This window comes from Peromyscus maniculatus, chromosome 10, assembly GCF_049852395.1.
Source record: "Peromyscus maniculatus bairdii isolate BWxNUB_F1_BW_parent chromosome 10, HU_Pman_BW_mat_3.1, whole genome shotgun sequence".
In the NCBI taxonomy this organism is placed as follows: domain Eukaryota; kingdom Metazoa; phylum Chordata; class Mammalia; order Rodentia; family Cricetidae; genus Peromyscus; species Peromyscus maniculatus.
Genome location: NC_134861.1, coordinates 71,880,699 through 71,906,950, shown reverse-complemented (window position 1 = coordinate 71,906,950; position 26,252 = coordinate 71,880,699). Strand labels below are relative to the sequence as shown.

General features: G+C 42.9%; 1 protein-coding gene across 4 annotated transcripts in view; it reads right to left on the bottom strand.

Moving 5' to 3' along the window:
• Positions 1–25,985, bottom strand: part of Cep135 (centrosomal protein 135) — a 66,583-nt gene extending 40,598 nt beyond the window's left edge. Inside the window, exons 1-11 of one of the 4 annotated variants that reach the window (XM_042257539.2) lie at positions 25,852–25,985; positions 22,335–22,492; positions 20,788–20,978; positions 19,798–19,965; positions 18,654–18,795; positions 16,476–16,560; positions 11,299–11,427; positions 9,411–9,626; positions 6,374–6,439; positions 1,772–1,910; positions 256–479 (exon numbers count right to left, since the gene is read on the bottom strand). In XM_042257539.2, the coding sequence (XP_042113473.2) occupies positions 256–479; positions 1,772–1,910; positions 6,374–6,439; positions 9,411–9,626; positions 11,299–11,427; positions 16,476–16,560; positions 18,654–18,795; positions 19,798–19,965; positions 20,788–20,978; positions 22,335–22,447 (1,473 nt within the window). In that variant the 5' untranslated portion in view covers positions 22,448–22,492; positions 25,852–25,985. Of the gene's footprint in view, positions 1–255; positions 480–1,771; positions 1,911–6,373; positions 6,440–9,410; positions 9,627–11,298; positions 11,428–16,475; positions 16,561–18,653; positions 18,796–19,797; positions 19,966–20,787; positions 20,979–22,334; positions 22,493–25,320; positions 25,683–25,786 lie in introns of those variants that run through there. The other 3 variants (XM_076546472.1, XM_042257538.2, XM_042257540.2) reach the window with 3 other exon arrangements.
• Between the last annotated feature and the right edge of the window lie 267 nt (positions 25,986–26,252).

Here is a 26,252-nt window from a genome sequence, read left to right as displayed (position 1 = left end):
AGCCTACAGGCCTCTACATGACTCAGCTAGTCAGCCTAAATTTATAGGAATCAAAATGTTGTCCTTTATTGTTGGGGAGTTTTCCTGATTATGCAAGGTTTCCCACAAGTTATAGAAAAAACAAAAATCCAGATTAGGACTTTTGAAAACATGTATAAATGACATTGATTTTAATACGCAATAAAGTAAAAAGGTTTCACACACACACACACACACACACACACACACACCCTTTTGATTACTCCTCAGTATTACCTTTTCTGAGCATCTGAATGTTGGATTTTTCTCCCGGGCATAGTAATTTACAGAACAAGTTTTTCGCTGGATGATATGCTGGAGTTTCTCCAGCTCTTTTTTGTAATAGTCTCGCTCCTCCTCTATGCCTTTCAGGAATGTGTCTAAACGAGAAGGTGATTTGTCTCGACGTGTTATCCCATGTTCTAGCCTCATCCTCTCAACTTCCAAAGTCAGTTCTCTTTCTGCAAATTAAAGTGGTTAAGATAACATTGTGTGTATAATGTGAATTAGTCAAGTAAATAAATAATTTACAGAATGAAAACTACTAGCAATCCTGAGAGGTTCTATGTGTAACCCACAAAGATCAGACATATCAAGTAAATGGGAAGAAGACAAAAGCAAAACATTCACAGTAAATACTGTCCAACAAATGAAGGTCACCCTCTGTGACGTTAACACAGCTGGACACTGTTTTGTACTATAAAAGAAAGCGATGCATTTCCAAGTAGGGATTCCTAGAGACCCTAAAAGAGCACTGAAAGAAAATGTACCTGTAAGCAACCCAGCAGGTGCATAGTTCACTGAACTTGAATTTAAAACATGCACAAAGAAACCAAAAGAACCCACTGTTTTCTTCCAATAAGCACAATTATTAGTTTTCTGCTGTTGTTTTTGAGATAAGATGTATAGACTGACTCAAACTCCTGTGCTCAAAAGGGCCTGTGCCTGTCAAGTGCCTGGGACTGTAGGAATATACCACTATAAACAATCCAGGTCACAATGACCAGTTTTTACCATAAAAGTTACTTTTTCATGGTCTAAAACAAAGCAAATACTAGCAGCTTCACAGAGCTCAGCCTGTGGAGCCGACACCCACACACTGACTTAGGACTCATTTTCATGATGCATCCCACGCCGCCATCTTCCTCTTCATTCATTCTGCAGATGCACAAGGTACTACATGCAACTAGCTAAACCATGACATTAGAAAACTTATGAACTGGCCATTTCATCCTGAGAAGGAACGAGCAGAGAGGTAGGAGAGCGAGAAGGAACGAGCACCTGTGGTAACTGTTCAAGAGTAACAAGCTAACAAGAGAAGAGCACTGGCTGGTTCAGCATCATGCGTGAACAGGTTGGAAGGGCAGTTCTGCTGGTGATGAGGGAGAGAAGCCTCCTGGAACGGGCTGAGGAGCTACAGAGTAGCGGGTAATCAGAGACACAAGTGCAGACTGTAAGGCAATATAACGGCATTCCTTAAAAAGACTGTACTTCCATTCCCGCCATCCCAGAATGGTCTTCTCAGTCCACCTTCAAGAAGACACTTCCACTGCAAGATATTCAAGCAGCCTCCTGTGCCAGCCACTCAGATACAGGGAGGGCTTCCTATAATGTCACACTGCCTAGCGCCACCTCTGGTTCACAGCAAATGCTCAGCACATAGTTAGTAAACAAATGCATGGAAGATTATCTATTAATAACAACAACACAAAGAGAGCAAAATCACTTTTTTAACCTACATTTGGCATCTTACCTGTGACTGCAAAATTCTCCAGTTTTCTGCTAAGTCTGTGCTTTTCTTGCTCAAGCTGATGAACAACAGTTTCCAGGTCTGACTTTAGAAGGAGTTCATCATTTAGTCTCTCCTTTTCCTTATGGCATAAGTCTAATTCCTGCAAAATGGTAATTCTATAATTAAGTATTCTAATAGCTTTATTAAATATTTATAATACTTATAGGTAAATGGGTACTTTTGTAAGCATATGTATGATTATACCTATATAATAGCAATTCACATATACATGTGTGTATGTGTGTGTACATGCACATACTTTTTAATCACTTCAATTGTGTCAAAATGCACCATAAAAGAACAATCTTCCAAAGGACACGGTGAATAAGACAAAATGGCAGCCTACTGAATGGAAAAAAGGTCTTCACCAACCCCACATCTGACAGAGGGCTAATCTCCAAAATATATAAAGAACTCAAGAAATTAGACAGCGAAATACCAAACAATCCAATTAAAAAATGAGGTTTAGATCTAAACAGAGAATTTTCAAAAGAAGAATCTCAAGTGGGTGAAAGACATTTAAGGAATTGTTCAACATCCTTAGCCATTAGAGAAATGTAAATCAAAATGACTTTGAGATAAGATCAAAAACACTGAAGGCAGCTTATGTTGGAGAGGATGTGGAGCAAGGGGAATACTCCTCCACTCTTGATGGGAATGCAAACTTGTACAGCCACTTTGGAAATCAGTATGGCAGTTTCTCAGAAAATTGGGAGTCAATCTACTTAAAGACCCAGTGATACCACACTTGGGTGTATATCCAAGGGATGCTCAATCATACCACAAGGACACATGCTCAACTATGCTCATAGCAGCATTATTCATAACAGCCAGAACCTGCAAACAACCTAGATGCCCCTTAACCAAAGAATGGATAAAGAAAATGTGGTACATTTACACAATGGAGTATTACTCAGTGGTAAAAGCAATCACATCATGAAATTTTCAGGCAAATGGATAGAACTAGAAAATATCATTCTGAGTAAAGTAACTCAGACCCAGAAAGACAAACATGGTATGTACTCATTCACAAGTGGATATTAGATGTAAAGCAAAGGGTATCCAGGCTACAATCCACAGCCCCAGGTAACAAGGAGGACCCTAAGAGGGATGCATGGATTGCCCTGGGAAGGGGAAATAGATGAGATCTCCTGGGCAAACTGGGGTGAGGGGAGGTGGAAGGGAGGGGATGGGGGTTGGAAACATGAGGTATTGAGATGGTTGAATTGGGAGAAGTATGGAGAGGGAGAGCAATGAAAGAGATCTCTTGATAGAGGGGGCATTATGGGGTTAGGGAGAAACCTGGTGCCAGAGAAACTCCCAGGAATCCACAAGGATGACCCCAGCTAAGACTCCTAGCAAGAGTGGACAGGGTGCCTGAATTGGCCTTCTCCTGTAGTCAGACTGGTGACTATCCTAATTGTCATCATAGAGCCTTCATCTAGTAACTGATGGAATCAGATACAGAGAGCCACAGCCAAGCCCTGGGCCAAGCTCTAGGAGTCCAGTTGAAGAGAGAGGAGGGATTCTATGAGCAAGGAGTAGGGGTTAAGATCATAATGAGAAAATGCACAGAGACAGCTGACCTGAGCTTGTGGGAGTCCATGGACTCTAGACCTACAGCTAGGGGACCTGCTTGGGACTGACCTAAGCCCTCTGCATGTGGGTAGCAGGTTAAGTAGCTTGGTCTGTTTGTGGGGCTCCTAATAGTGGGTCTAGGATCCTGGCACACGAGCTAGCTTTTGGAACCTATTCCCTATGGTGGGATGCCTCTCTCAGCCTTGATGCAGAGGGGAGGTGCTTGGTCCTGCCTCAACTTGGTATGCCATGCTTTGTTGACTGTCATGGGAAACCTTAACCTTTCTGAGGAGTGGATGGGAAGCAGGGTCGAAAGGAGGTGAGGCGGAGGGAATAGGAGGAGAGGAGGGAGAGGAAACTGTGGTTGGTATGTAAAATAAAACAAACAAACAAACAAAAGAACAGCCCTCTACCAAGGACCCACAGTCTGTACACTGGGCTGGGACTCTGATCCCCGCCACCACTTAACTCTCAGCAGAGAAGTTTCCTCTCACAGCAGATGGGAACTAACACTGAGACCCATAATTGGACAATGGGCAAAGAGTGAGAGACTTTGGCACACTCAGTTCTAAATGGGATGTCTTTATTAAACCCTCCCCTCAAGGCTCGGGGATGGATCTATGTGGAAGAGTATCCAGAAAGACTGTGAGAGGCAGGGGTGGCGAATGCCATGAGGAAACAGCCACACCGCAGCACTGACGCACAAATGAACTCCGAGACTGTGGCTGCACACGCAGGGCCAGCTCAGGTTCACGGCCAGATGTGGTCCCAGCAGAGAAGGAAATGGATAGTCTCCTACGCCTAACCAAGAAGCCAACTGCAATCAATCCCTGCTGGGAAAGAGCAGTATCCTCCATGGAGTGCTACTTTGTATTTTAACCACACTCCAGGGCAGGCCCCATGCCCAGTTGGCCAGACAAAATGGGCTCTATGGGTTTTGTGTGCACTTTTTGCTTTGTTTTGGTATATATATATATATATATATTTTGTCTTACTGGGTTTTCATTTGTTTTGACATTTGCTTTTGTTTTGTTTTGGAGGGAGGGATGGAGAGAGTGAGAGAGAGAAAGAGTAAGAGAGATGAATGTTTAGTAGGGAGGGAGGAGCTGGGAGGAGCTAGGAGAGAAAAATATGATCAAAATATATATTACACATAAAAAATTAAAAGAAAGCAAAAAAAATAAATAAACAAACAAAAAAGCCCCCACACGAACCAAACATACCAGCCGGGCGGTGGTGGTGCATGCCTTTAATCCCAGCACTCGTGAGGCAGAGCCAGGCGGGTCTCCGTGAGTTCGAGGCCAGCCTGGGCTACCAAGTGAGCTCCAGGAAAGGCACAAAGCTACGCAGAGCAGAGAAACCCTGTCTCAAAAAAACAAAAAAACAAACAAAAACGAACCAATCATACCATGATTCCCACACTAACAAATGCTACCCATGCTCTTTTGTGGAAGGCAGAGCCCTTCAGTTCATTTGCTCCTCATTTGTTTAGCATATTGTCCTACTTCTCCCTAAATGAATATGTACGTGCACAACACAGTTTATTAATGCCTACGTTTAAAGAGTGCAGCAGCGCAGGCCCAGTGACAGTCACTGTTTCTGCCATGGCCAGTGTGGAGTGAACACTGGTTATCAATATCATTATTATCTCAGGAATACGTAAACTACAAAACTAACAGAAAACATCAGAAACTGTTGACAGTGTCAGCCACCATCACAGAGAATCGATCACGGATCTGAGACAAGCACTGTCAATCATTCTCCGCACTCACAGTGTGCAGACAATAGTGAACAGCAGCAAACCCTCTTGCACACACAGGCATGTGTGAGTTTTCTACTCTCACTTTCCCTTTCAAAATGCCTTTAGCATACTGCTTCAAAGATGCATAAGGTGAAATCTCTTGTTATAATATTCATCTCTTACAAGTCCTGCTATTATTTCAAATGCAGCCAGTGAGTCCAAATGACCTCTTTTCCCTGAAAGTCGATCATGAAGCCACAATCATGTGCTCTGCTATTCATACTATGTGTACAAAAATCCACAAAGAGTGAATGCAGGCTACCACACCATAGAAACGGCATGTCACCAGAATACGGCAGCATAGATTATACATAATGAGGAGATACAAGTTACTGTTGTCTCTGCCTCTAACCTTACAGGAACCCTTCCAACGTAGCAGGCTATCCCAAGATAGAGAGCCCTCCACCTCTGAGTGACCGCCACTTTTAGCCTGTGGGCATTCTCCTAGTTCCACAATGAGTCCTGCATCAGGGGTCTCTAGGAAATGAAGCCTGTCTTTCTCACCGAAAGCTACAGGGACAAGCTTTATGACTGGGAAAATGGCTTGAATTATACCAAACAAAGCAATTAAAAGAAGAATGAGTACTTCTAATAACAGTCAACAAATAAATACCAGTTCTTAATCTTACTGTTGCTAGTAAACTGCCAAGCCATAAAGTAGTTAGAGGAATACAGAATTCCTACAGGGTCTCAGATTTTCAATCTTATCTATAATCCCATGCTATGGAAGATTAGAGAATGATAAAACTATGAAACTGCATAACCATACTGTGAAACATTTATCACTCAGCTATAGAAAGGAATGAAGTTCTCACTCATGCTATGACCTCACAAACCTTGAAAACACACTAAGTAGAAGAAGCCTGATACAAAAGATCACACAATACATGATCCATCTATACAAAATAGTCAGAATGAGAACTCTAGAACCTGAAGGCAGGTGAGTGGCTGTCAGGGGCTAAGCAGAAGGTAATGGGGTGACTGCTGATGAAAATAAGGTTTCTTTCCAGAGTGATTATGTTCTGGGATTAGCAGTGATGGTTAGACCATTCTGTGACTGTGCCAAAACAACAGAGTCCACTAAAAAGACGGAATGTTATCCTTACACATTGTTTCTCAACAGACTTACAAAATCAGGCATCAATGCCATGCTGAAAACACTGGCAAGTATGGGATCAACTTACCACATGAAGTTTTGACAGTTTTTCCTCAAGGTTCCGCATTTCACAGAGGTTTCTTTTAATCTCTTTCTAGGAATAAAAAGCCTATTATTAGGTGAGCATCTAAGACCCTAAAGGTATACATTACAATGGCATAAGGAGTAAGATCAGCTGGTCTGCACTCTGTCAGTAAGGTCTAGGACTCTAGCCTAATGCTCAGCTTCAATGACTGGAGAGTGAAGTTGAGATAAAGGTTGTTTAACACTGTGGTGTCCTGAATGCCTGTGTGGACTCACTTGTCAAGCAGAGAACCACTTCAACTTTCTCTTCTGAGGCCTTAGCTTTGGGAAGTGATGGTGGCCATTTCCTAACCACCCTCTTCGCTGCTCTCGGCCTGCTTTTACCAACCTGGATCTCTTTCATTACAACTGAGAGAGCAGAATGCCACTGAAACACTGTGATCCAGCAGCAATCTTTGGTTGCAACAAGTTGACATCTGGGGACCCTGTCAATAGGCCATGAGGAGCCACGTTCAATGTATTGCACAGAAAAGCACAGCACGTAAAAGGAGCAGAGAAGAGAGGGAAGAGATAGAGTGCAGCAACACACTAAAACCAGAAAAGCAAAATCAACACCAGAAGAATTACATACTCTCACATCTTTTCCCCCGGGGCCTCATGCACGTGGGACAAGCACTCTGCAAACTGGGCCACACCCCAACCCACGTCTTCTTTCCAGACTGTTCGTTCGGTTAGGCAGGGTCTGTTGAGAGTCCATACACACCTCAGGACTATTTCCCACTTTTGTAAAAGCTGACACTGCATCCTGACAGGACTTGAGTTGCATTCACAGACCGTCTCCTAATGAATGCACACAGGATGCCTTTCCACTCATACATCCTTTACTTTTCATTAGTGTTCTATCATGTCTGAAGTTTTCACCTCACTGCTTAAGTTAGTTCTTTCTGATGTATCTGCAAATGAGATTAATTAATTTTTGTTGATTTTTTTACTCTTATTACACAGAATTGTACCTGGTGTGTGTGTGTGTGTTTAAGATGCAATTTTGTTGAACTTGTTTATTCTATTTCATTGTGCGCAAATCTTTGGATTTTCCACAATTAAGGTCGTATCACATATGAACAAAGATTTTTTATTCTTTCTTTGAAAATTGTATGCCCTTTACTTTTCTGATTTATTTTTGTATCTAATCGCTGAGGTCTTCCAGTACTGTGTTTTAATTTAGTTTTATTAAGATATAGTTTCACAGAGTATCCCAGGCTAGCCTAGAACACAACCTTCCTGCTTCAGCCTCCCTGCAAATGCTGGGACATCTAGGCATGCGTCATCACTTCTGACTCAGGACTATGCTAAGCAGAAATGATAAAAGTATCCTAGACTTGTTCCTGATTCTAGAGGAAAAGATTTGAGTCTTTTAACACTGCGTATGTTTGCTGTGGACTTCTTATTGATGGTTGTCTTATGTTGATATAGTTCCCTTCTGGTTCACTAACGATGGGGTTAGCATTGCCTAACACGGATTCAGTGGTACAAACAATGGTCTTCACACTGGGTCCCGTCTACTCTTGGCAGGAAGAGTTCCCAGAGATGCTATCAAGCTATGGGTAAAACCAGCTCTGTTTTCTTCGGTGGGCTGGAGATGGAGCCCAGGCACATGGACACACCAGGCAAGCTCTACCGCTAAGCTGCACCTCCTTGCACACAGCTTTTAAAGAGCGGCATCTAGTTAGTTAATTTACGTACAGTGCTCCTCAAAGATGACCGAGAGAGAGCCTGCTTGTGGTCTAGGTGTGTGTGAGTTCTCTATCCTCACTCTCCCTTTCACGACTGCCTTTAGCACACTGCTTCAAAGAAATCTCATCCATGTTTTATCAGCACACTTTTTCAGGATTAAAAAAGACCATGAAGGCTGGGCTGGGGCTGCTTGAAGGCTTGTTTTTCCCCCATTCCATTTCACTGAGATGTGTTTCAGACACTTGTCAGCACTGTGAAATACCTGCCACTTCAACCTAGTGATTCCTAACAATCGTAATGATAATGCCATGTGGAGGAATATTGTAACAGTGATCCTTACAGCCAAGGAATTAAAAAAAGAAATCCATACATGTTTTTATTCTAGGCCAGTATGATACTGAGCATAAAAGGGCACCAAGTATAAAATGGGTACAATTTTGTGAGACTTTCAAGGAAAAAAGGTCACCTGGATTCACTGGCTGCACCGTAAATAACAGTACGACTTGTAGGAGAGCAATATTACAACAAGAAATTTCACCCTGTGCATCTTTTCAGTGGAAAGATGCCGAACGGTAGGTAGCTACCAACTATAAAATCTGTAAGGAAAACATTTTTAAAATACCTTTAGGGGCTAGGGCGATGTCTCAGTGGAGAACATGCAAACTGCACAGGCTTAATGACCCGAGTTCGGATATGACCCAAGAACCCATATGAAATCCGGGCAGGCATGGCAACCACTAAGGAGTCAGAGCTGGGATCCCTGGGCAAGCTCACAAGCTAGACATACCTGGAACAGCGAGCTCTGGGTTCAGGAACAAACCCTGCCCCAATAAATAGAGGAAGAGTGACTGAGGCAGACAACCAACATCAGCTTCAGGCCTCCACACACATGCTCAGACGTGCATGTTCACCAATGCACATACACATGCCTACACATGTGAACACACACACACACACACATGATATAAACATACTCACATGCAAAAATAATCTTTCAAGGATTCTTGAGCTAAATCTGACAAGAGGACAAACTTCAGAGATAAGACGACAAGGCTAGAAGCCACAGAGGAAACCAGGACCGGATGTGGACGTTTACTCTGGGCACAGGTGTGATTCAGGAAAACTAAACTAACTAGGGCAAAGGCCACCTTTTAAGGGTGAGAACAGCGTTGAAGAAAACCTTGGATTATTAAACACAGAACCCCACCCCCACCCACCCACCCCCACCCCCGAGCAAACCCCAAAGCTGAGCACGTCTATCCGGAGCTGAGCGCTAGTGAGATCCCCCAGCTCGGACTCGGCATCACCTTTGCCTCCCCGAGCTCCTTGTCCGCGGTCTCCAGCACCTCCTCTTTATGCCTTTCCATCTGCTGTGCCAGCTGGTCGATTTCGGTCAGCTCCTGGCAGAGCTTCTCATTTCTGTTGCTCAGGTTCACGACCTCACTCGTCACCGTCTCCTTGGTCTCCGTGAGCTCCTGAATGTGCTTCTCGAGTTCTTTATTAGCTTGCTGAAGGAAGTCAACCTGTATCCAACGTGCAAGTGCAGTATGGTAAAGTCTACAAATGGGAAATTATCTGATACTCTGAACTCTGAACTAAAAGTTCTAAACACTGTGTTTGAAAAGACCCTGAAGTTAAATCCAGCTGTTTTTGTATGAGTAACCCTAAATACTATTTTTTTTTTCCAAACTGACAATGAGTACCTTAGTGAAAATATAGGTCCACTGGCTTTGATTTTTCAAACAGAGAAGAAAAGGATAAGAAATTTGTGCGAACTTATTCCCAACAGAGCTCTAAAATATGACAAGACTGTCACAATGACATTAGCTTGTGCTGCCCAATACAGCAGCTACTGGCATCTAGATGGAGCTGCTGAGCACTTGAAGTACAGGGGTCAAACTGAGATGTGCTAGAAAAGCAAAGCGCAGGAGGCTTCCAAGTTCTGGGGCTTTGTGGTTGTTGTTTTAGGACAGTAAAACTATTACATGCTGAAAGAAGTTCTGGATATATTGGGATAAATACATTTTTACAATTATAATGTAGTCTATCTGTCTGGATTCATGTTTCCATTGGACAGTGCATTTGAACAAACTCCACCTGGCTACATACAGACAGCCCAGCATATCTAAACTTTCAAGTTCACATGTCACACCTTATAGAGCTCATCTGCTTCTTTATCTTCAGGTCACAGCATGGTGCAGGCACACACCAGATGCATGCTTTGTTACTATTTCTTGGCAGTGGTGAGGACTGGACTTGGGACTTGCATGTTACACAAGCCTTTTACTACTAAGCTACATTCTCACCCCATTAATATATCAATAATACATTACATGTTACTATATGCTATATATAATATGTATGTAAAGTATAAAGTGGGTAATATTGTGAATCATATAGCATATATTATAGACAGTATATATACTCTATAACATATAGTATAGATAAGCACATGTATACCTTAAAATCATCTTTTACAGAATAAAAGTCATTAAGTTTTTAAAAGTACAGAGCCATCAAGAATTCCCAACACACAAAGATAAACTTTGTTAGTATATTTTAAAATATCCCTTCTCGGTTTTCTCTCCCTATTTATATACTTTGTTGTTCTTTTGTTCTTTTGAGATAGGGTCTCCTGTAATCCATGGTAATCTAGAATTGACTCTGGGGCTGAGGCTGGCCATAAATTGATCTTCCTGCCTCTCTCCCTCCCAAGTGCAAGATTAGAGTAGTGTGTCACTATGTCTCACTCATTCATGAGATTTTTAAGAACAAACTGAGGGCACTGCCCAGGGTTTATGGTCTTCCTTTAAGTTTGGAACACTAGACCTACCTTACTGCTACCCTTATTAATATCCTGATTTCTCAAAGCTACCCCTTATTTCTGCTCCTTCAGAAACTCCCTAGAGCCAGGCGTAGTGGTCAACTCCTTAATCCCAGCACTTGGGAGGCAGAGGAAGATGGATCTCTGTGAGTTCAAGGCCAGCCTGGTCTACATAGAGGGTTTTAGGCCATCCAAGACTATATAGTGAGACCCTGTCTCAAAAAGAATACAATAAGCAAACAAAAACTCCCTTAGAAATAATACTTCAGTGAACAAGCCTGTCACTTTTATAAACCCATAGAAAATTATAAAAAAAAAAAAACACCTCAGATTTTTTATATGCTTAAAGAAACAACCCTAACAGCCATTACCTGAATATTTAAGTGAGCAATAAGCTTTTCGTTGGTTTTATTTCTAGTCTCCAGAGACAGGACATCAGGGGAACGACCACCATCCAAAGCAAGTGACAGCCGTTTTATTTCTCGTTCTCTTAGTTCAATCTGAGGACATAAATTGTGCTTTCAGTTGATCAAATTGGTTGTGAAGAAACCCTTCACCCTGCACTTTCATTTAGACACTTCCTTATATCCCAACAATGCATACAAGCAGCTACCATTTATACTGGAATCCACACATGTGTGAAAACACAGAACATACCAATGTTAATAATATCAACATAGCTCTTATTAGTGCTTTTATGGAATTGATTCTAATTGAATTTTTGAGGGTTTTTTTTCTCTCCTCTAAAATTAGGCAAGTGTTTAATATGAAGAGAAATGTTTTGGTAGATTATACACATGTTCAAGTACTGGACTAATGCTGACATACTTCAGTGCTTGCCAGAATGAAGGAAGGAAGGGAAAACACTGACAACTGAGTTATTATCAAATTCATCATTAAAAAGGATATGGAATGGGGTGAACTTAATTAATTATTATTCACATATAGTCAAAAGATGACTATTAACCATAAATTGACACCAATTCACATGCAAGAATTGGAAAAATGCACACACACACACACACACACACACACACACCTTTTTTGTTTTCCCCAAAAATAGAAAAAAAAAAAAAAAGATTCAATTCAATAATTACTGAACACACACTGAGCTATTCAAGGATGAATAAAACAATAGACTCTGACTTCCAGGAACAGAGAATATAACAGGGAGTACTAGCAATCACCCCAATAGTTGCCAGATAACAGGTCTTCAACAGAAGAGTGAATGAAATGGTCCATGACTGCACCAATACTTAAAGGAATGAAGTGCCCACTCTGCATCCTATGTCTGTGCCTATGAAGTCACCAAGACCTTGTAAATACAAGATGTCCATAAAGGTTATTATAATGCAGTATCAAAAAAAAAAAAAAAAAGAGGTGCTCCAGGCAGGGACACCAATGCACAAAACCTTGGGAAATATCAGAGGCAACAGAGATGGTTCAGCATGACTGGACTGTAACATGCCAGGAAGCTCATCCCTGGAGAGAAGTGTGAAGAATTGAGCATTGAACTAAAATAACCCTGTAGCCCAGGTGACCCAGCCTCTCAGAATGCCTCTGTTTCAGTTTTCTCAAAATTCTGTGTCCAGAACAGCTTCAAAGCTGCTGGCTGAGATGGGCCAGCCTCACAGACTATCCAGCCAAGACTTCAAATAAGCTCTACACTTTCCTAACACAGAGAGACTAAACAAAAAATAATACAGCCAGCTCTCCCAGACTTGCCCACTGTCCCAGTTTTCTCAGGGTTCCCTAGAGATGCTGTCACCCCCAGACAACAGGAAGCAGTCTAGAGAACATGAAGCCCACACTCCCAAGAGGTGGGGTGGATGGTTTTTGGTCACTTAATGGAATGTGGTTATTTATCATCGTTTAGGAGGGTTGGTTACAAGTTGTTGTTGGTCATGGTCAGGGAGAAAGCTAAACAAAGGAGGTTAGATTCAGCGATCTTGTTCTAGAAAGAGAAGGGGATATAAAAATGATAGAATAAAAGGGTAGATTATTGAATCTCCTTTTGAACTAAAAAAGCAAATACTAGTCTTAAATATTTTACATTGGTATGGATTTTTGTATGTTGATACAAATTTAAGGTTATTTTCATTATATATCTTTCTACTCTTGTTTAAGTTTTAGTACCTATGCAACCCATTTAACAATGTAACGTGAATTTCTAGTCCTTGAAAGTTATTATTACAAACTTTTTAGGATAATAAGAAACGCATGTTAGCAGTTAGTCACCTATTACAATCACACGTGTTATCTTAGGTATGTTTTCAAGGTCAGAGATATATTTTAGATAGACAGGTCTCCAAATATTTCAGAGACCTACAGAATATGGCATTTAAGATGTTTTAATAACATAAAGCATTTCATGACAGCAAGACACATCTGTTCCTGACAGCATCAATTTATTTCAAAAAAGGATGATGGGCATCCAAGAACCTCCATATGGAGTTTGCTTTCTTTGTGTCAAAGCTAGCCACTGAGCAAAAAACTGCCCTTACCTTGACTGCTGACAGTATGCTAACCAAATTGGACAATCAGGACACAAAAGAAGGTGACTGCCAAACTTTGCCAAGACAAGGTAGGACAGTCCTTCAAAATTCCTGCTTCACTGAAAAGTCTGTCATATATTCTAGGCCTGTAGGCCGAAGATGGATGCCCCAATGTTGCAGAGGAACCTTGGATGGCTGTCCAGGCAGCCAGATGTCTGTCGTTTCTACAGTTTTGGAAGTTGCTTGCTCTGTACTTCCTGTTTACTCAGGTAATATTGTCTTTCTGGGGTCATTGATGGAGTTGAAGAGTAGACAGTTATACAGTTTTCCTTGTTACCAAATTCAGTAAAGAAACTTACAATAGAGATGTAAAGTTTATAAGGTTGAGAAACATTAAAGCTTAAGTCATTTATCTAAAAGATGTTTTAAGGTCTAAAAAGATATTTTTAGAATGGTAATACAAATTAGGATAGAAAATGGTTTAGATATAAAGCTTTGGACTCATCATGATGGGATAGATAATAGAGTAATTCCTCCAAATTTGCCAAATACAAATGGATTGGACATTGTAAATTTAATTCTTCCTTGATAACTGTTCTTAATGTATATAGTTTTACTGTATTGGAGTTAAAATCTTCCCTTTTTATTAGACAAAAAAGGGGAATGTTGTGGGATATTTGTACCCTGTATAAAGATATATTGCTATGACTGGTATCATAAAAAGCTGAATGCCCAATAGTTAGGCAGGAGGTATAGGTAGGACTTCCAGGCAGAGAGAACTCTGGGAAAAAGAAAGGCAGAGTTGTCAGCCAAATGTAGAGGAAGCAGGATGGGCACTACAGAGATGAGGCAATAAACTACATGCCATAATGTAGATTAAAAAATATGGGTTAATTGAAGTTACAAGAACTAGTTAGGAACAAGCCTAAGCTAGGGCCAAGCATTCACAATTAATAATAAGTCTCTGTGTCATTATTTGTGAGCTGGAGGTCCCGAGGAGCAAGTACTGCTACACAACACCCTGTCCGTTAAGTCTTAGGAGACCTTGAGTATGTTACTACTTAAAGGTAAAAACAGGAAGCTGAAACAAGGCAATACCCAGAGAAGGGGAGGGAGGGGGGATGGACGACAGATGGTCAGAGGAGCTTGGGAATAACCAATGGGGTGCTGTGATTGCTTTCAGTTCAGGGCTTTGAGCACACTGGGTAAGTGCCTCCCACTGAGCTGACCCCTAGTCCTCACAGCCCGGAATATGTTCTGAGAAAAACAAATACAAGCAAAAGAAGAATCGACAGCAGCTAAGATGGAAGGGCAGTCAACAGTACTTTCATTAGAATGGCCAAGCAATGTCCTCCAACACCTCCGCCACCTCAGAGAGACAGCAAGGTTTGGGCAGTTTCTGTTCATAAAGTACTTGGGAAAATGTGGCTATAAACTGAAAAATAACAATGATATTCAATTTGTGTTTTTTGGGTTTTTTTTTTTCTTCTTCTTCTTTTTCTGCTATGCTAAGAATTGAATCCAGTGCCTAATGCTAGGCAAGTTCTTTACCCCTAAGCCACCCCGCCCCCCCAGTGTAAAAATTTGATACTTTTAGTCCAGTGGTTCTCAACCTTCCTAATGCTGCTACCCCTACAGTTCCTCATGTGGTGGTGACCCCTCCCAACCTTAGAATTATCTTTGTTGCTACCTCATAACTGTAATTTTGCTACTGTTTTGAATCATAATGTAAATATCTGACATGCAGGATATTTGGGATGTGACCCCTGTGAGAGCGTCATTTGATCCCAAATGGGTTATGACTCACAGGCTGAGAACCAATGCTTTTAGTGTTTTCATAAAGGAGGTTTTTGAGTTTTGTTTGTTTGTTTGTTTTGTTGTTTTTGTTTTTTGATTTGACAATATTAGAACTTCCTTTTTAACTCCTTTCTAATCCAAATAATTTTCAAAGCACTTTACAAACTAGGAGTTATTATCAACATATTAGGTACCTAGAGAGTTATGCGTACAGATCGTGCAAAAACAAACACAGCCCTGCACATGAGAAAAACGTTACACAGTTTAAACGTCAGTGAGCACAGTAGGGAAGAAGTGTGGTGTTTAACCAAGAGGCCAGCACACAGAGCAGGAGCACGAAGTGCTGTGGTTAGGATCTCAGCCATCTGCTGAGCCCTGGCTCCTCAGGAAACTGTCACGCTGCAGAAATGCTTCCAGAGGAGCCACACGGAGACACACCAACCCAGAAGAAGAATTGTCAAAGGTTTCTATTCAGTGAAAAACAAACGAATAGAAAAATAATAAAACAAGTTGGAGAGATGGCTCAGTGGTTAAGAGCACTGCCTGCTCTTCCAGAGGTCCTGAGTTCAACTCCCAGCAACCACATGGTGGCTCACAACCATCTCTAGTGGGATCTGATGCCCTCTTCTGGCATAAAGTTGTACATGCAGATAAAATACTCATACATAAATAAATAATAAAATCTTTTAAAAAAAATAATAAAACAATTATTTCCTTCTGTGCTTTAAAAAAAATTTATTTATAGTGTGTGTGTGTGACCTCATAGATGGAGGTCAGAGGACATCTTTCAGGAGTCTTGGTTCCCTCCCTGCACCGTATGGGTCCTGGAGATGAAACTCCTGTGGCCAGGCCTGGTGACCTGCACCTCTCCCTGCTGAGCCATCTAGACGGCCCTCCTAACAAATATAAAACATTTAAGTATAATTATAAAAGTATGTTGTCATACTTAAATAAAATTATTCTTGAGATGAACATAGTAACACACAATTTTTATTTGAGGCAATTTTTTTTATTCGGGGAAATAGATACTTTAAAGAAAAGAAAAACTAAAATTACTGGTCACCTCAGTGAATAATGAAGGGAATGGAACAAGTACTCTGGAGCTACTCTACCTACTAACTCGACTAACAAGCTTTTTGGAGAAGATAAAGGCTACATTTAAAACTAGGGATCTGTAATATCAAGGGTAAGACAATTCTACAGATGGTCAGAGCACACACATCTCAACCCAGACACACACATAAGCCAAGTCCTACCTGTTTGCTGTAATTTCTCACTCCGTTTTCCATCAGCGCTAACTTCTCTTGCAGCTGGTGGACTTCCTCCTGAAGTTCCTGAATCCTGAAACATGTAGAACCAATGTCAGCATATGTGAGGATTTTGGTTAAGAAACAAACATGAAAGTGATTTTTGTTGCATAAAATCCCACTTTTATGTGGGGTTTTAGGTGGGGGAGGGAGATGCAGTACTGTGCTGAAGTGTACTACAGACTCAGAATAAATAAGGTACATCACCTTGGAGAGCTAATTTTATAGCAAAAGATACCAAAATTGAGGGGCAAGTGATTTGAAACTCAGATTCATCCATGCAATATATCACCTCACTGTTCTGTTGGGTCCTTAGAGCAACTCTGAGGTATTGGAAACTCAAGGTCTAGATCAAAATTCACAACATCACTAAGTGAATCAAGGAACAAGTGTGTGTTTTCTGACCCTAAGCAACCCTGTGCTGCCTACTAAACTACTTTACACTTCTGGAGAGGAGAAACTGAGAACACGGCCATTTTCTAAGTGACCCCAGCAAAGCTTGCTTTTCCTAGAACCTGTAAGCTCTAACAGAATCAAGACTTCGTCCAAACCATCTGAATTCCACATGGATTCCATTGTCTCAGTATGGCATAACCCACTTTTGATGGGAAAAGTCTAAAGTGGGTCTGCTTTAAAGAGAAATTTTTTGTGAGCTGCAATAAGGGGGTTGCAGAGAGCTCACCCCAACACTTATCGAAGGCAAAAGTCTCTACTGATCTACTAAGGATAAGAACATGTATGCAAGCACTCTAAGATCAGTGCAGGAGACTGTATGCAAACCGTGTGTACGCACACCAAAGCAAACAGACACGGGAGACGGATGGCACTTGTACAGTGTAAACAATTCTTTAAATACTACTGCCTGGGAGCCTAGCCATAACCTTAACAGATGAGCAAACCACAAAAGGTCAAGGGAGACATAAACACAAGCAAGTAGTATTAGGAGAGAACAAATGATTGGAGTGGTCTTCAGCAGATCTCAACCAATGCGTTTTTAAATATTATGAGTGGCTGAAAAACCTCTGTATTCTCTACATGAACCACAAAGTCCTTACCTGCACTGGCTCCCCATGCACCCCACAGTTTTGAAGCCTCCCTCAGAATCACTAGTGTCCCTGGAGCTTGCTTCTTGCCCTTAAAGCCTTATAACTCTCTCAGTGACATCTGGACTGCAAGCATTTCCAAACAGCAGCATGACCTTACCTGACAATCTCAGGGCATGTGCTCAAGGCCTTGCCCTAGAGGCCTAAGGAACAGTTAATTAAATGGAATTTAGGTCTGATTCTGATTTATATAAGGAAATATAAATATAGGGCTAAAGAATGCATGAGAGAAGGATTTCAGATCAAGACAGCAATCTATTCATGTCCAGCTGGCGTTTTGCTAGAAGTCTGAAGCAGTAGAGATTCCAGCAAAGTTAACCTACTTAGATGAAACCGAATGTCAAAGCGACTCTATTGAAAAAGGTTCCTAACAGCAATAAGTTATTGTACAGCAAGTATGGGCAGAAACCTTAGATGCATGCCTTATTTGAAAGTAAAGTTTTTAAACAAGTAGAAAAGTCGGGCGGTGGTGGTGCATGCCTTTAATCCCAGCACTTGGGAGGCAAAGCCAGGTGGATCTCTGTGAGTTTGAGGCCAGCCTGGTCTACAGAGCGAGATCCAGAACAGGCACCAAAAGTACATAGGGAAACCCTGTCTTGAAAAAAATCAAAAAAAAAAAAAAAAAAAAAAAAAAAAAAACAAGTAGAAAGTATCCATATCATTCTGAAAATACCTATTAAGTACCTATGCAAAGTTCTGTGCTAGGCAGGAGGTACAGGTGGGACTTCAGGCAGAGAGAGAGAGGAAGTAGGAGATGATCAAGGCCCATGAGAAAAGCCTATATAGATGGGTTAATTTAAGTTTTAAGAGCTAGTTAGGAAGAAGCCTAGGCTATAGGCGACTTTTCATAATTAGTAAGAAGTCTCTTTGTCATTATTTGGAAGCTGTCTGGCAGGACAGAAAAAGACTCATTACAAAGATGAAGCTGAAGAAGATGATGATGATGACGACTGAACTCAGTTCCTTGAGCACACTATGCATACCTCCACCATCCCCAGCTCAGCAAAGTAAGTATGTAACATACCTGTTATCAGCTACTTGCAGGAGGTCCGCAATGTACGGGTCCTCTGGCTGGGGAACTGGGTACGAACTGACCTCAGAGGGTGGAGCTGGTTCATCAATTTGCATCCGCTGGCGCCTAAATGCAATGTTTCTTTTCTTGCCACCTAAGAATGCAGATGTACGTCTTAACAATCCAAGGAGAACCAGAACACTTTTCTCAGTACTGAACAGCACAGATCAACCTTCTCTTCTTATACAGTGGGCTCATCTGTAAATATTCACCCTGATCTCCGACTGAGCAATGTATTTCTCAAACATTTAATAAGGCTATAAAACAAGTTTTCTATGCCTGCAGGCTTGGCATATGCACACAGGTTTAAACTGTCCCTTGGCTAGATTAGATTTCGGCAGGATTAAATCTGAGTGTGCCTTGCCGTGAACAATGTCATGAGCTAAAATATCACCATCAGATAACTGTCAGAGGATGAGGACTGCCAGTAAGAACTCAAATACACATGCTTATTAAACAATGTCTAAGGACAGATAACTGGAACCTGGGAGACTGCTCAACAGGTAACATGCTTGCCATTCAAGCGTGAGGATCTGAGTTCGATCCCCAGAAACCATGAAAAAAAAATCAGTTGTGGATCCATGCCTGTAATCCCAGCACTGGAGAGGTAGAGACAGGTAGATACAGCCTAATAGGCAAGCTCAAGGTTCAGTGAGAAACCTGTCTCAAAACAATCAGGTGAAAAGCAACAGAGGAAGAAATCAGAAGTTGACTTCTGCTCTACGTGTGCACACGCACACATTCCTACACGTGCACAAACGTACAAAGAGCAGAAACACACACAAAGAGCACATAATTGAAACTCCAAAGAGCACAACTAAAATATAATAGGACGTCACCTGTAACCCAGTCATACTATAATCTGAATTAGTACTCAACATCTCCGTAATTATCTTTGTAGGTGGCAGGAATGTTTTTAAATGTTTTAATTATTGATCTTGGGGTCATAGAAAACTTATAGCCCGTTTACTTTTTCCAGCAGCTGGCAAGATTAGAGATGCACTTTTTAAATGAATAGATTCTCATGAAAAGAAACACAGCCCAGTCTGTCTTCAGGAGCTCGCTGGCCAATGGGTTTGCGACGGAGAAGACTCACCGGGAGTTTGCACTACAGCTTGTAAATTCTTTTCTTGAAGTTGTTGGATTTTTTCATTCTTCGCCTTGCTCTCTTTCTCCAGGAGTTTGAGCTTATGGACGTACTGGTTATTCAGAAATTTCAGATCAGCTGTCTCATGTGAACACTTTTTCAATGCAGTTTTCAACTCTTAAAGTGAGAAAGACGATAGACAGATAACTCTAAACGTCGAGACAGCCATACCAAGCTGAGAGGCGCCACCTGTGCCTTACAGGTGGGGGAAGCCAAATGCACTTCCTACCTCCAACAAATCTGCACACAAGCCACTAATCACAAAAGGCAACTTAATTTTTTTGTTATTATTGTATGTGACTCATGTGTACCATAGCTTTGATCCAGTAAGTCGACTTTAAGCTAAAGAATTATTGAGTATAAAGTTTATAGTAAGATACCTAATGCCGGGCGGTGGTGGCCGCACGCCTTTAATCCCAGCACTCGGGAGGCAGAGCCAGGCGGATTTCTGTGAGTTCGAGGCCAGCCTGGGCTACAAAGCGAGTTCCAGGAAAGGCGCAAAGCTACACAGAGAAACCCTGTCTCGAAAAACCCCCAAAAAAAAAAGATACCAAATAATCACCCTTTACCTTTGAAACCTACTGACTGGCTCAACACCGCCTAACAAGTGCTGCAGGGCTTTCACCTCTTCCTTCCTTTCAGTAAGAGAAACAACAGTTGCTTCAAGAAGATGCTTCCATTCTGCCGGTTAATATTCTTTATACCAATTTCAAACCAAAACCACAATCCGCATATAGTGAGGACGGTCGTGGCTAAGGACTGCACACGTATGCCCACTCTGAAGCGTTCTTCAATACATCGTCCTGTATTTAGGGAGCTATTAGTGGGACTACCAGTTTCCTCATAAAGGATTTTAAAATGAGACTTTCGCCTTTTCCACTGACAAAACAAAGAGGACAGGGATCCTGCAGCTTACAAATTCATCAGTGGGTCGCGTACCTTTAATGTGCTGGTCTGAGTATTCCCTCAGCTTCATTAACTCCAGATACAACTCATTATTCTCCCTGCTCAGTCTCGCATTCTCGAGTTTATACGGTTCCAAAACGAAGTCGAAGTTGGCACTTTCCTTCTCGGCCTTCGTCGAGGCCAGTCTGCACTGTCGCAAGCTCTCTGTCGTGTGGACCAGGTCGCTGGAGTCGAAGGACAGGAAACGCAAAGGCAAGGAAACGTCCTATTAGTCTTCCAGTCACTTTAACCATTTCTTCAAAGGCTTAAATATAATGTTAACGTTAAGTAATATCAAATTTACAAGAAGAATGAGCAGTTAGGGTCTTTCAAGCTATCAAAAGGTCCTCAAAAGTCTCTCAAAACAAGCTAACTGTAAGTTATAAAATTCAAACACATTAAATTGCTGTTTGTTTTCTTCCCCAATTCTGAAAGTACTTTTAATGATATTTTTACCTTTAGTTTAAAGGTTGTTTAGCAACATCCAATTTGGGTTCCCAACAAAATGAGTTACTGTGCCAAGTAAGTCACTGTTCAAGCTCCCTTCTTGCTCATTCTCGAGGTCTGTGGAACCCGTGAAACTGGCTTTTCATTGAGTAAATACGTACTGATAGTCTGCTGTCGCTAAGTCCAGGAAGACAGCAAACCAGAGTCACGCTAAGAACATCACTCGGTAAATGTTTAGTGAGGAGAAAACGCACACCAAATGCACTAATTAATGAAGAACCTATATTCTACAGACAACCGTTATCAAAGACACATAGCACACGATGAACCACACATTTCCGTGCTTATGATATGAGCAATCTACAGCAACTGTAAGTGATCGTATCTTATGAAGTTCGCAATGACGGAAGGATAAAACCAAAATGACAGTGACGCACGGCGGCTGTCCCACACAGCATGGAGAGCAGGACAGCGAGGACAAGGGCGAGGACGGGGAGGGAGGACACGAGTTAACGCTTTCAACCAGCGTTACTCGTAGTCCTACTAATCAACCTTCTTAAATACCTGCTCCAATCTCAAACCTCCCGCTACAGCTCTTCTGGAGGATGGGAAATGGCCAGGAGTCGCTCAGTTAAGGTAACACGTGACAGTAATAACAACAAATTAGAGAGCTCTCTAGAATAACAGAAATGAAAGACCAGCGTGGCAGACACGGAACTTACGGGGAAGCTGGGTGGGAGCAGAGCTCAAAGGTAGAGCGCCTGCCCAGCACACTCAAGGTTATAGTCAGTCCTACCAATGACAAGACAGAAAAGGGAAAAGCGCCTCTGACCCCTGTCCCTCCCTGTCGGGGGAACCCTCAGAAACGGGGACCCGGAAGAGCACAGTGAGTATGGCAATCCCTAGCATCCTGCACCATGAAGGCCCTGTGTGGGGGACAAGGCTTTGGACTGAAGAGAGAACGGACAGGCTTCAGCGGACTTACAGACTTCCCCAAAGGCCACTTGCTGCTTTACTGAAGCAGGAAGGTCAGCCACAAACCCAGGACATGCATTAAGGATTATAGACATTTCTAAGTGTATTTGTATCTTTACCTGAAAAGCTTCTCTACCAAAGGCAGACTCTCCACCGTCAGAGTCTGGCGGTAGCCCAGCTGGTCTAGCCTTTTCCTGATGTTCACGTACTTCCTTTCGGCGGCTGTGGTCATCTTGTCTCCCCAACCCAGATTCAGTCACTCTCCAAAATTAAAGCCCTGAAAGAGAGGATTAAAACACAGCTGTTAAAATTTCACAGCAAGAGGAAGTCCTTTAATATGAAAGAATTATTTTGTTTCTTTTCAGGTAGTCATTATCCTGTAACATTAACATCGATTTAAATCCAATACACATGATCTCTATGTTCCTACATTAAAACACGAATTTCTTCATAAACCTGAATATAAAAGTTAAAACAATGAAGATTCTAGAAGAAAACAAAGACTTCCCAGAGACAGGCAGGGGATCCTTAAATGAAACTGTTTTCTTACATGTGGACAGCATCCAGACATCTTGCTCATGCTGGGCAAGTGCCCTACATTAGGGTGTGCCCATAACCCACAGGGAATTCCTTAATAGCAATAAACATAAAATAAAAACATGATAGGTAGGGCCTCATAATAGGGAAAAACATCAATCATCAAAACCCTCCATTGAGGAAATGAAAAGTCACAGCTGGGATGTTCTTGTTAAGTATTGTGAGGCCCTGGGTTTATACCAAGGAAGAGGAAAAGGAGAAAGAAAAAAGAAATGAAAACCATAGAGTGCCAGAAAATACTCATAAGATCTAAAAAAAATATTTAGATAAAGAGCAGAAAATAAACTCTTGGAGCTTAATAATAAAACAATCCAGTAAGAAAATCAAGGTTAAGGCCGGGCGGTTGTAGCACACGCCTTTAATCCAAGCATTTGGGAGGCAGAGCCAGGTGGATCTCTGTGAGTTCAAGGCCAGCCTGGTCTACAGAGTGAGTTCCAGGACAGGCACCAAAACTACACAGAGAAACCCTGTCCCGAAAAACCAAAAAAAGAAAAAAAGAAAAAGAAAATCGAGGTTAGGCCCAGTGTGTGGAGGCGCACACTTGTACTCCCAGCATTTAGGAGGCAGACATGGGGAGACTTCCCTCAAATTGAGAGGAGTCTGGTGTACACAGTAAGTCCTAGGCCAGCCAGGGATACATGGCAAGACCTGGTCTCAAATTATCCTCCCAAATTTGCTAAAACTGAATTTTAGTTGTACAAAAACTTGAAAAGGCACCTTGCAAAAGATACCTCGAGAAATACATGAAAAGGTGTTTAGCATTAATCACCAGGAAAATACAAATTATAACCACAATGAGGTGCAACTTTGCCTATACCAGAATGATGAAAAGGACTGATAATACCCACTGTCAGTAAAGGCTCCCAGCAATGAAATCCACACGAGCCTGAGAGAGCATAAAACCACCTTGGAACAAGCTGGGGGTTTCTTACACTTCAACACACTCCTAAGCCTGCAACGCTATAATTCTATTCCTGCATATTGACAAAAGAAAATGGGCGCAAATGTCCATGAGGAGACTACAACAGTGTTTACAGCAGCCTAACTCACAACTGTACCAAACTGGGAAAGGGATAAACAAGCTGTCTTACCCTAGACCAGACAGTGTGGCTCAGATGAGAGGTAAGGAGCTGTCCATACACATTGACAACGGGGATGGCCCTCAGTAGTATTCGGGCAAAAGAAGCCAGACACATACACTGTGTGACTCAATCAAGAAAAGCTCAGAAACAGGTAAAAAAGTCAACGGTGGGGCTGGCAACAGTTTCACGGCGAGGAGAGTGTCTGGGAAGGACGGCTGTCTTTTCAGAGTGATAAAAGCATTGACTGGGGTAAGTCACCGGGCACAGACATTCATGGAAAGTTTTCAAATGTGCACTCACACTCAAGGTCTGTGCATGTCAGCACGTGCATTTCACTCTCACTTTTGTACTTTTTATCATTTTGAGACCAAGTCTCCTCATGAAGTCCTGACTGGCCTGGAACTCACTTTGTAGACCAGGTGGCCTCAACTTTTCCCTCTGCTCTACCTTTGGAGTGCCAGGATTACGGGTGTGTACTACCATGCCCACCTTTACTTCCTTTTTTTTTTTTTTCTTAAAGTAACACATATAAACAGCTCTGTATGCATTTTTATAACTTGTCTATATTGTTTGTTTTCAGTGTTGGGAATCAAACCCAGAACAAGCACTCTGCCACCAGGCTATACCTCCAGCTACTATACTTCTTTTTCTTTCTTTCTTTCTTTCTTTCTTTCTTTCTTTCTTTCTTTCTTTCTTTCTTTCTTTCTCTCTTTCTCTCTCTCTCTCTCTCTCTCTCTCTCTCTCTCTCTCTCTCTCTCTCTCTCGGGGTGGGAGTTCGAGACAGGGTTATGCCTATCCTTTTAAACACCTACGACTACTTTTTCTATCAATCTACCCTAAAATTGAATTATGCAAAGGTCACTTCTTTAGAAATGAGCTCCTTTCTAACCTTTGCCAAATAAATATAGCCATAGAACTCATATTTCTAAATCAAGGGAAAAAATTATGTTCTTCACCACTGGTAAAATGTTTAAGTGCTTAAAAATGAATACGTGCAAAACCTGATGTTCTGGACATCCGGTCTGAGATAAAGGACCAATGATGGCTTCTTCCTTATTTAAGCACTAAGCGAAGAAAGTAACTTCCCAGGCCACAAGGCTACTTCTGAATTAGGACCTCTTCTTGATTACTGCCGTTTACAAATCTACCCTCGTCGAGAGGCTTTCCCCTAGGACTTTCTAGTTCCTTCCACAAGAGGGACTTGACTGATGCCCGCCGGGTGTTTTAGAGAAACTCCTGTGGCCACAAGAAAAAACACCTGACAAGCTAGCCTTGCAGGGCAAACTCCAAAAAAAACACGTCCCCTCTTTGACAGCGGCCAACTCCGGGTACCCCGAAACCATCCCTGTCCATCCTTCAAGAGGAAGAAGACAGAATGTGAACGCGACGTACAGTCCTCCCAGGACAAAAAAACAAAAATATGTACCTGTCAGGTTTCCCCTATATTCCGGACGACAACGTTTTCAAAACAACCTACAAGGGTGGGTTCGGCGTGTAGAACTAACTAGCCGTCTCCTGAACCCCGGGGTGGGGGGCGTGGGTGTCTTAAGGAGGGCACCCCTTACTTGGTACAGAAACGTCCAACTTGTGGATGCCGAGGGGTTTAAAAACCCAAGCCCGCAGCCCCGGCAAGCACAAAGCGGGTGGGCCGGGGCGGCCTGGCCGTCCTTCCCGAACTCAGCCTGGAAGGTGGAGCCACGGTGCTCCCCGACCCAGCGGCTCGCTCGCTCGGTCGGACGGTGGGACGGACCCCGCGCCGCCCTCCCCCACTTCCTCCCGGCAGCGCCCGGGCGTCCCTCGTGGGGAGGACACCGCCCCGGAGGCCCCGCGACCCCGCGATCCCGCCCGCCCGCCCCCCGCTGCCCCCCGCGGCCGCCCCGGGCGCGCCTCACCGCCGTTCCCGCCGCCGCCGGCTCCGTCCCGCGGCGCATCGCCCCGGGGACCCCGCCGTCCTCACCGGCTCCTCCCGCTGCCCGCCAATGGCTCCGGCGCTGAGCGCAGTTTGAAAATGGCGCGGAGAGACGATCGCGGCCCACCCGGAGGAAGCGCCGCCGTTGCCCCGGTAACCGGAGCGGACCACAGTGGCGCCCGCCGGGCGGCGGCGATGGCGGCTCTCCCCGGCCTCGGTGCCCGGAAACGTAACGGCCCGGCCGAGGCGGGGCCACAGCGCCCCCTGGCGGGAAGCCCGGGCCTCTGCGGTGCCCGAGGACCTGTCCACCGGCCCGCGGGGGGTAACCATGGGCTGTGCCCAGCCAAACCTGCGCCCCAGCCTCCGCCCCGCCTGCGTCCCCGCAGAGAAGGACCTTTCACGGGGGGGGATTCTTGCTGACGACCCACTATTCCCCCCTGGACATCACC